The sequence below is a fragment of the Malaclemys terrapin genome, chromosome 2, assembly GCF_027887155.1.
Source record: "Malaclemys terrapin pileata isolate rMalTer1 chromosome 2, rMalTer1.hap1, whole genome shotgun sequence".
Lineage (NCBI taxonomy): Eukaryota > Metazoa > Chordata > Testudines > Emydidae > Malaclemys > Malaclemys terrapin.
The window spans coordinates 105,207,820-105,219,263 of NC_071506.1; the positions used below are offsets into that span (position 1 = coordinate 105,207,820).

At 42.3% G+C, this 11,444-nt stretch overlaps 1 protein-coding gene across 4 annotated transcripts in view; it reads left to right on the plus strand.

Moving 5' to 3' along the window:
* The window catches only part of DCDC2 (doublecortin domain containing 2), a 127,549-nt gene extending 117,771 nt beyond the window's left edge, over nt 1-9,778 (plus strand). For 3 of the 4 annotated variants that reach the window (XM_054017862.1, XM_054017860.1, XM_054017861.1), the window contains 2 exons: nt 7,564-7,890; nt 9,211-9,778. In XM_054017862.1, coding sequence (XP_053873837.1) covers nt 7,564-7,890; nt 9,211-9,315 — 432 coding nt within the window. In that variant the 3' untranslated portion in view covers nt 9,316-9,778. Of the gene's footprint in view, nt 1-7,563; nt 7,891-8,456; nt 8,566-9,210 lie in introns of all 4 variants that reach the window. The other variant, XR_008443797.1, reaches the window with a different exon arrangement.
* The last annotated feature ends 1,666 nt before the right edge of the window (nt 9,779-11,444 follow it).

Sequence of the window (11,444 nt, forward strand, 5' to 3'; positions counted from 1 at the left end):
CATCACACATTGTGCAAACACCAATATTGATGGCCAGCGTTGTGGCACTGAGGCATCACTTTGTCCACAAAAACGGTCCATGGGAATGCTATATGTTGGTTATTTTGAAGATTGGAGCTAATCACCAGTGAGAGGCTGGCAGGTAAAACTAAGGGGGCAGGCTCAGGGGAGAATTCTAAGGTAGGTGTGGAAGGCACAAGAAATCTCAAAGCCAGAAAATAAATGCACCAAAGAAGCAACTACACAATAAAACTGTCATAACTATAAAGGGAAGGGTAACAGCCCTCCTGTGTACAATACTATAAAATCCCTCCTGGCCAGAGACACAAAAATCCTTTTACCTGTAAAGAGTTAAGAAGCTCCGGTAACTTGGCTGACACCTGACCCAAAGGACCAATAAGGGGACAAGATACTTTCAAATCTTGGTGGGGGGGAAGGCTTTTGTTTGTGCTCTTTGTTTTGGGGGTTATTAGCTCTTGGGACTAAGAGGGACCAGACATCAATCCATGCTCTCCAAATCTTCTGAACAAGTCTCTCATATTTCAAACTTGTAAGTAACAGCCAGGCAAGGCGTGTTAGGTTTATCTTTGTTTTCTCAACTTGAAAATGTACCTTTTGCTAGAGGGTTTACCTCTGTTTGCTGTAACTTTGAACTTAAGGCTAGAGGGGGTTCCTCTGGGCTCTTTGAATCTGATTACCCTGTAAAGTTATTTTCCATCCTGATTTTACAGAGATGATTTTTTACCTTTCTTTCTTTAATTAAAAGCCTTCTTTTTAAGAACCGGATTGATTTTTCCTTGTTTTAAGATCCAAGGGGATTGGATCTGGACTCACCAGGAATTAGTAGGGGGAAAGGGGCGGGGGGGAGAATGATTAATTCCTCCTTGTTTTAAGATCCAAGGGGTTTGGATTGGTGTTCACCAGGGAATTGGTGGAGGAGTCTCTCAAGGCTACCCAGGGAGGGAAAGGTTTTTTGGGGGAAGACAGAGTTTCCCAAATGACTCAAACTATTTGGGTGGTGGCAGCAAAAGCAGATCTAAGCTGGTAATTCAGTTTAGAAGTTCACATGCAGGTTCCCATATCTCTACTCTAAAGTTCAGAGTGGGGAAGAAACCTTGACAAAAACATAAGATGTTTCTGGCACTTCCAGTGTTATCAAGACCATGGCTAACTTTTGCAAATGAATCTATACTTTGTTAGGACGTAGTAGACATATTCTCAGCTGGTGTGAATCAGCATTGCTCCCTTGAAATGAATTGAGCGATGCTGATTTTAATCCAGCTGAGAATTATGGGTTGTAATGTCTTCCATAGGTACACAATGAACACTCACGTACACCTATGCACTAAGGACCTGCTCCAGAGCCCATTAAACTCTGTTGAAAGACTCCAATTGACTTTAATAGGCTTTAGATCGAGGCCTGATCCTGTCTGCATTCCCACATGTGTTAAAGTTTACTAATTCGCTGATGTTGGCTCAGTTTGGAGAACTGCTGCATCTGATGGCTGATCTGTCTGGGGGAAAAAGCAGTGTACATTGGTTGGTCGTTAATCCAGATAAAACTAACTCCCTGGCCATTGCCATCAAGCAGCTCCAGATTACAACCAGCTCACTATTAACCTATCTGAATGGGACATGGAGCAGGTGACCTCTGTCAAATATTTGGGTAGTGTCAGACAGTGCTGGAGAATGCTTGAAAGATGTGGGCACTTGTATAGCAGCAGCTGCTGCCATGTTTTGGGTATCAAGTTTGCTTCATGGGCATATTTAATGGCATCAAGCTTGCTATGAAGCTGCAGATACATAGAACTGCTGTTAGACCAACTCTTTTAAATGAAAAAGTGAAATGTGGGTGTAGAGGAGCGGACTCACCCCTGTGGCGCCTCCTGCTGGTGACTTCCAGGAATTAGCTCTTTCCAGCTCCAGAGCACCTTCTGCAGGCCGGTGATCTACCTGTCCTCTGGTCCCCGTGTCCCTCCCTGGACCCCGGTGCCCTTGTACCTGGGGTGCTGCCCCCTAGCAGTAACCCTTCAGTCTTAGGGTCTCCCCTCCCCAGGGAACCCCCACCCACTATTCCCACCTCACCTCAGTATAAGGCTACTGCCAGTCATCATCTAGCCCCACACCCTGGAGCAGACTGCAGTATCACCCTACTCATCATTGGCAAGGTTGGGTTTGGACCTGCTGCCTTGGCTTACCCCTGGGCTGCCCTCTGCAACCCCCAGTATCTTTGAGCCCAGTGCTAGGCCACAGCCTGGGGCTTTCCAGGCTGGAGCTCCCCAGCACTTCTGCCTTTCCCCAGTCCTGCTCCACTCAGGTACCCTGTCTCTAACTTCCTGTAGCCAGGCCCTTCTCTCTCTGAATGCAGAGAGAGACTGAGTCCTTGCGCCTGGCTCCCAGCCTTTATAGGGCCAGCTGGGCTCTGACTGGGGCATGGCCCAGCTGCAGCTGCTTCCCCAATCAGCCCAGGTCTTTCTTTCACAGCCTGCCAGCCCTCTCCCAGGGCTGGTTCCAACCCTATTAGGGCTGGAGCGGGTCACCACCCCGCTACAGTGGGCATTGAGGAAGACTGAATAATATTGGATTGATGTTTTCAGTTCTCATTGTCTGCATCAGCTGCTCCATACATAGTGGCAGGACAAGATCAGAAGTGAGGCTATCCAGAGCCCAAGAATATCACACATAGTATATCAGGAATAATGTCTAACTGGGTGGGTAACTTGGCCTTCAGTTTCCTGCCTACAGCCATCTACAGTAAACCTCAGAGTTACAAACATCAGAGTTACAAACTGACCTCATTTGGAACCAGAAGTACGCAATCAGGTAGCACCACACCCACACACACACCACAGCACTGTTATTAAACATAAACTATTTTTTTTAAAAAGGGGAGTTAGAGTTACGAACAGTCTCCATTCCTGAGGTGTTTGTAATTCTGAGGTTCTACTGTCACAGACTTATTGTGTACTGTAAGAGCTATTTTATATGTAGTTCTTTATATTTTAGAGCAGAAGTCCCCAAAAGGTGGGGTGTGCCTCCTGGGGGGGGTGCCAAAGAACATTTGGGGGGGAATGGTTCGGTCCTGGGCCAGCCCCCATGGGGGGCAGGAAAGTGTGCCACCCAGCTCTTCTCCTGCCCCCAGCTGTGGCCCTAGCCTCTGCCCCCTTATCCCAGTCCACGTCCCCCACTCCTGGCCTTGGCTATGGGGGCAGGGGGCGGACAGGGGTAAGGGAGGGTGTGAGGTAAAAAGTTTGGGGACCACTTTTTTAGACTTATGTACATCTTTGCATGGAACTAAGGTCAGTTTGCATAAATAATGCATGAGAAAAAAGGCCCTTTCCCTTGGGGATAATAAATTAAATGTACACTATAAACATCCTTAATTAGGTATTGCCAGCTTGAAAAATGATAAATGCACATCACTTTTCAGTTGTGTGCTGTAAACATGGCTAACTATATTTTTGTCCTTCGTAGTAACAGTGAATGCTGCAATGTACTTAAGTTTTAAAAAATATCCTAAGAGTCTTTCAGTCACTGTTAAAATATTTTGTTCACAATGATGGGATTTGTTTTTTCTTACCTTGTTTTGGAGCATTCCAATGCTTAACCAATATAGTTTAGATGTCCAATATAGTTCAGGCTAAATGAGATGTCACCTGAATGTTACCTATTGAAAGTATCTGAGAGTGTTGCACTGGCATTCAGTAAGTTTCTGGGCAGAGTTCAAGGTGTTGCTTTAGCCTCTAAACTCCTAAATAGTTTTAACCTCTGCCCCCCTAACTGATTTCCTAGTCCGTTAGGATCCTCTCTCTAGGATACTGCTGCAGTTGTAATGGTTAGATGCACTCAATATCCTATGAAGAGACAGTGTCTAAAGTAGACTAAGATCTAAATTATTTAGAGATCCACTGGTTAAAATCAACAAAGAGTCCTGTGGCACCTTATAGACTAACAAATGTATTGGAGCATAAGCTTTCATGGGTGAATACCCACTTCATCAGACGCATGTAATGGAAACTTCCAGAGGCAGGTATAAATATGCAGGCAAGAATCATTCTGGAGATAACGAGGTTAGTTCAATCAGGGAGGGTGAGGCCCTCTTCTAGCAGTTGAGGTGTGAACACCAAGGGAGGAGAAACTGCTTTTGTAGTTGGCTAGCCATTCACAGTCTTTGCTTAATCCTGAGCTGATGGTGTCAAATTTGCAAATGAACTGAAGTTCAGCAGTTTCTCTTTGAAGTCTGGTCCTGAAGTTTTTTTTGCTGTAGGATGGCTAGCAGTTATAGGGACAATTTGATGCTATCAGATAAAATAGAGTCATGAACATATGAGTAAGGAACATGTTGAGATCATTGTGCTTTAAAAGCCACCTTTTTGAGTCTTTGTCTAGCTAAAAAGCAACAGAGGGTCCTGTGGCACCTTTAAGACTAACAGAACCCTCTGTTGCTTTTTACAGATTCAGACTAACACGGCTACCCCTCTGATATTTGTCTAGCTAGTTAGACTACAATATAATATCACCAGCTACCAGAGATTCTGTGGCTCATTGCAGTAAAATGATATGTCCTATATGATATGATGTCAATGGAATATAATTGTATTATGGAGCTATATAAAGGCAAAACATTTGGATCAGGAGACCACTGATCATTTAATAACATTCTTATAATGCCTTTTATTTATACATGCTTAGCATTTTTTTGGCATGTTAGTGTTGTCAGCAGCAAGGTTAATAGATTTTTGTATGGCTTTTTAAAAATAGATTCTGCAGCAGTTATCATCTTATCGCAACAATTCACTAATGGCCATAACATTCCAAATATTCTTGGCTGAGTGAGAATCTTTTGAAATGTGCTAGTTGGCTTTAGATTCTGATGAAGTTCAATGGAAGAAGAGGGAGGCAGTCACCCCTTTCACTCATCTCTAGATCTGAATGGAAATAAAGGATGAAAATCTAAACAAAAATATCTAAGCCAGCTCTGCAGTGGGAACATTGTAGTTCATTGAATGGCAAGGTGATGCAAATACAATCTTTAAAACTCTTTTATTAAATGGTGTTACTTTATCAGTAATGAGGACTTGCTTGTCCTTCCTTCGGGCCCAGGGCAAGGTGCTGTTCCTCTGCCTTGTGACCTTTCTACACAAGAAACATTTTGGGGAAATTTCCCACTATTGCTAATACTGAATATAAACGAGACCTGTGTGTGTTTACACACAAACACAGAAAGGGTCAGGGAAGAGAGAGCTTTGCTTTAAAGTGGTTTTTGTATTGGTGGGAAAGGGTGAAAGGTGACTTTTTTATAGGCGATACAATGCAAAGAATTATAAATAAGACCCATGAAACCAGTGTCCTTGCAATGAATCAGATTGCCTGTTCCTTTCATGACCACCTGGCAGGTCATGACATCTCCTGATAAGAAACCCTGTCATGGGTTTTCCCCCGGGGTGCAACCTGGAACTGGGGTACCACTGAGCCCTCTGTTTTACCAGTCTGGGTTCCCTTTCACATTGTTACATTGTGACAAGCTGCAAAGCCCTCCAAGCTTGTCCTCACACAAACATCCATAGGCAGGGGCCACACCCAGCCATGTTCATGAATGCTCTACCAGCTACTTTCATGAACCAACAATAGCAAGGCTCCAGCCAAAATACCCCCCAGCTCCCAAGCCTAGGATCCCAGAGCTATAACGTTCTGAGCCTGACCAATATGAATTGATTACCCAATCCGCCCCTTCCTCAGTGTAGAGAGGACAATGCACCAGCCCCCGGTTCCTGAGCAGATTTCCCTTTGCACCTCAACCAAAGCACACTCTGTTTGTGTGGAGCTCCAGTTCATTTGCAAATTTGACACCATCAGATCAGGATTAAACAAAAACTGTGAATGGCTATCCAACTACAGAAACAGTTTCTCCTCCCTTGGTGTTCACACCTCAACTGCTAGCAGAGCACCTCACCCTCCCTGATTGAACTAACCTCGTTAACTCCACACTGATATATACCTGCCTCTGGAGATTTCCATTACTTGCATCTGAAGAAGTGAGGTTCTTACCCACGAAAGCTTATGCTCCCAGTACTTCTGTTAGTCTCAAAGGTGCCACAGGACCCTCTAAAAAGAAGAACAGGAGTACTTGTGGCACCTTAGAGACCCTCTGTTGCTTTTTACAGATTCAGACTAACACGGCTATCCCTCTGATATGGTGAATATGTAGTGCAGAGTGTCACAATCCTCCCTTACTAAATTGGGAGTGTTTGTTTAAATGAAGAATTTATTTGATATGCACAAAATTATATTTTGTTTATGCCAAAATAACACTTAAAACAGTGGGACCAGATTTTTCCAAAGTTCTCAATATGAACAGTTGGAGCCAGGGTTTTCAGAAGAACTCGGCTCCTGTGTAGGCACCTAAATTGACTTTTTAGCAGTGCTTAGCACCCAGTAGCTCCCACCATTCTCAGTGTGAGTGGTTGGGTGCTGGGCACTTCTGAAAATTGGGCCCATTGGTTTTCAAATTTGGAGCATGTGAATTGGAAGTAGATTTCTTATAAAATCTTGAAAATGTAGGTAAATGAATGCTCTCTATTAAACACTAAGTGTTCCCCACTTAAAGCTGTGCAGTATAGTGATTACCATAACCAGATCTGCCAGCAGTCTGGGACAGGCTATATGGTACCTCTGTTTTCAGGTTCTCTGGGGCATCTGCAGTTGGTAGATCTCATATGTTCAGAGGCCTTGTCCCTCCACAATGGCTCTGGGACTCCTGTCTACCTCCTTATCTCCTTAATGGAAATGGAGCCATGGAAGAGGTAGCACAGCCATGGACTGTTTTTGTTTCCTCAGTAATCTCTACAGGCTGAGGAGAGGGTGATGTGTATGCTTCCCAGCCCCTGCCTGTCCCACTCACTGTTCCTTCTCACCATGCAAATCCCAATCCTCAGCCCTCTAGAACGGGGAATATGGGATTGTGGAGTGGTTGGTCTCATACATTCCCACCCCCACAATACCTTCTGCCATCTTCCTCATGGTGTGAACAAACTGGACTTTTCCCCTTCTTCCCCCTGCTGATCTCTGTGGCATTGTCTATCCCAGGAGTTCTCAAACTGGGGGTCAGGACCTCTCAGGGGATCACGAGGTTATTACATGGGGGGGGTCGCGAACTGTCAGCCTCCACCCCAAACCGCGCGTTGCCTCCAGCATTTATAATGATGTTAAATATGTTAAAAAGTGTTTTTAATTTATAAGGGGGGCCACACACAGAGGCTTGCTATGTGAAAGGGATCACCAGTACAAAAGTTTGAGAACCACTGGTCTAGCCCTTAGTTAGAGAGAAGTGGCTGGGACACATGATTCTTGGGCTGATAATATATTTAGACCATTTATATCCATTATATCCATCTAATATATATAGGCCATGTATATAAATAACTTCCTTGTTGTAAATTAGTACAGCTATCCCTTTATGATGATGCAATTATGACTTAGGGGTCCACCATATTATTACATTGCTTGGGATGTTTTGATTAAAGATGTTTGAAAATGACATAACTCTGCTCTTGCTTTCATCAGAGGCCAGCAGAAACAGTAGATGAGGAAGAAAATGAAGAAGAGGGAGATGAGGGAGAAATGAACGGAGATCAGGGAGAGGAAATGGGGGAGGCCGTTAATGGAAATGTTCTCCAGAATGAGATAGAAGAAAATGAAGAGAAAATAAATGAGAATTATGAAGAGCAAGAGGAAGAGAATTTTGGACAGCTGGAGGAAGAGGGGCCTTTCCACTTAAATGGTGAAACTAATGAAGAAAATGGTGAGGAAATGGAGCAGTTTAATGACCACAATGATCTTCATCCTGAAGAAGAAACAAAAGCACCAGAGGACTTTGACAATCAAAGCCAGGTAAACAGCTTATTTTTTCAATTTTTTGTTTTAAAAAAAATAGATATCGCCTCATTCATTCCAGCACTAGCTTTCTGTACTGCAAATGTAGTCCAACTCAACCACGATGATGTTCTTGGAGTCTCATGGAGTTTCAACTTTCAGGAAAGCTATTTCCCCTCATTTACAACCCCTCTCATCTTCTGGCTACAACTGCAGAATTCTTTCTCCAACTGGCAAATAATGTATTTGTTGCTCCATCACTTTGACAGGTCTTTGTCCTGCCTTTGTGGGTAGGCAGGGTACTAGAAATACAAGACTCCTGCACTCTCAAGAAGAAATGGGTGATTGTATATTTCATTCTTCACTTCCTCTGTCGGACATAGCAGGGGGACAGTGGGATGTGCACAAGCATGTCTACTGGTTTAGGAAACCAGTGCCTTGTTTGTTTGGCTGAGTTGCCCTGCACAGAGGTTGTATTTAATAAGTGTTGCTGCCCTCATTTCATGGAAGTCTTATTGACAAGGAGGGGCATGCCACAAATTTAGGGAGAGGTGCCTGATGCTGTATCCTCCATTTGCTGATAGGAGAGGGTCTTCGACAGCAGGAAATGGAATCAGAAATGTCTGTGTCACGTGTGAACTACCCCAAGTGTTCGGTAACCTGAGCAGTGGATAGATTTCCTGAGATTACACGGTGCGTGGATTGTAAACTTAACATGGCACTCCCTGACTGGATTCCCCAGTGTCAGGGATAGGACAACTGGGGCCAGCTCTCTGATTGCATACCATTAAGAAGTGAAAGTTCCTGTACCTCCCATGATGCTCAGGATAGTCTCTGCCATATTTCTAAATTTGGGATTTATTCTGAGCCATTTGTATGACACACAAGGACATTTTCAAATAAAGATTACCAGACAGATATGCAACAACATTCTCATCAGAAGTAGGATTTATTATTTTCTGTGCTTCATATGTTGATGGAACAGTGTTGAGACTATGAGAGGGTTTATGTCACAAAGTGAGACTACATCTTTGGGAGGCTCAATTTAGAAGGGATGTTTGCTCAGATGGGGGTATAAACAGGAAAAATATTCTAATTTGAGCAAAGGTTCTGCTACTTTCACCTTTTTTCCTACTTATCCGTACCTAATGGGAGGACCCCATGTATAAGCTACCCAAGAATGTTATATTGGTGACTAGCTCTTATATATTTTTTCACTTGAAGAATTCTTAGTAGAAATTCTAGTGTAGACTACTTAATTATATATTTGTTGACATGCAATGAAGTCTATTACCTGCCAAGCTTAAAATATCTATTTTTGGTTCCTTTTTTCTCTAGATTGACTCTCATCTGGAAAAAACATCAAATCCAAGAGTAACTATCACCAGCCCACAAGAAAGTGAAAAAAATGACCAAACCAATGAGTATGCTGCTGTAGCATAGACTTTTTAAAAAGTAGATTAGCAGAAAATGAAGGATTGTAATATTTGTCATTTAAAGCATGTTGTTATCTGTGATTGATAATTTATAATGTGAAGATACAGTTGAGTACCACCTATTGAGTCTTGAAATGATAATGCCATATGGATTGACAGAGATAATGAATATCCTATTAAAAGGAAGACTGAATTATTTTCACAATATGTGACTTACTGATGAGATTTTAGGGGGGAAATTTAGGGGGTTTTGTTTAGAAATACTATAAATAAGTGAGCTATTCCTTCTTTGTTCTCAGATGATAGTACTAGAATCAACCCCATTTGTTAGTCTTCCAATGTGCTCCAAAAAAGCATTTGTTAGACATCAGAGTTTTTCAGCAATTTTGTTTAGAAAAGAATATTTTTGTGACTTCTAATGGAAAAATGTATAATGTTTTTCTTAGAATAATAAACAGCTAGAAATATGAGGTATACTTAATTTCCAGGCTTATAATTTAGAGGTAATGTGCCAGATTCTCCTCTTGGTGGAGTTCACCCACATAAAACTGGAGTCGAGAATCTATCCTAATTAGATGTACAAAACTGGATAGTGGCTTTCCAGTAAAGCAGCAGCATTTGTGGTGGTTTTGTTAATAAAAAGCACATATATAGCACCCTGAATAGAGCGGGGGAGAGAGAGAGACTTCAGTACTGCAACCTGATCCATGTACTCAGATCCCTGCTGCTGCAGAAAGACCCACTGACTTCAGTAGAACTCTGCACAGATGTAGGAAGTCTGCATGCACATAGAACCGTTTGCAGGATTTGGGCTATAGAGTAGAATTGGGCAACATTTTTCAGACGCATAATTTATTTGCCGAAAAATGCAGTTTTGCTTGACCACAAACTAGTCAAGAATTTGGCATGGATTTGCTGAATAGTTTCAGCCAAATTTTTTTTTTTGGCTGACTTAGGACCATTCACAAAATGGCTGGAGGAGGTGATGTTGACTAGAGCACTTACCTGTGACATGGGAGGCCTGTCTTCAATTCCTGCCTCTGCCTGTTGTGGAGCAGGGATTTGAAATCAGTCTCCCACATCGCAGGAGGGTGCCCGAGCCACTGGGCTGAAGGTTATAAGAGAACAAACACCACTGCTTCCTCCTCTAGCTCTTCTGTGTACCTCGCCCTTCATTTCCTTTGCTTCCAAAAGTGACTAGTGGAAACTAGGGCTGTCGATTAATCATAGTTAATTCACACGATTAACTCAAAAACTTAATCGCAGTTAATCACAGTTTTAATCACACTGTTATACAATAGAATACCAATTGAAATTTATTAAATTTTTGGGATGTTTCTCTACATTTTCATATATATTGTATTCTGTGTTATAATTGAAATCAAAGTGTATATTATTTTTATTACAAATATTTGCACTTTAAAAATGATAAACAAAATAAATAGTATTTTTCAGTTCACCTCATACAAGTATTGTAGTGCAATCTCTTTGTCGTGAATGTGCAACTAACAAATGTAGGGTTTGTACATAACTGCACTCAAAACCAAAACAAAGTAAAACTTCAGCGCCTACAAGTCCACTCATTCCTACTTCTTGTTCAGCCAATCGCTAAGACAAACAATTTTGTTCACATTTACAGGAGATAATGCTGCCTGCTTCTTATTTACAATGTCACCAGAAAGGGAGAACAGGCATTTGCATGGCACTTTTGTAGCTGGCATTGCAAGGTATTTACGTGCCAGATATGCTATACATTCATATGCCCCTTCATGCTTTGGCCACCATTCCAGAGGACGTGCTTCCATGCTGATGACACTCGTTAAAAAATAATGCATTAATTAAATATGTGACTGAACTCCTTGGGGGAGAATTGTATGTCCCCTGCTCTGTTTTACCCGCATTCTGCCATATATTTCATGTTATAGCAGTCTCGGATGATGACCCAGCACATGTTGTTCATTTTAAGAACACTTTCACTGCAGATTTCAAAAAATGCAAAGAAGATACCAATGTGAGATTTCCAAAGATAGCTACAGCACTTGATCCAAAGTTTAAGAATCTGAAGTGCCTTCCAAAATCTGAGAGGGACGAGGTGTGGAGCATGCTTTCAGAAGCCTTAAAAGAGCAACACTGTGA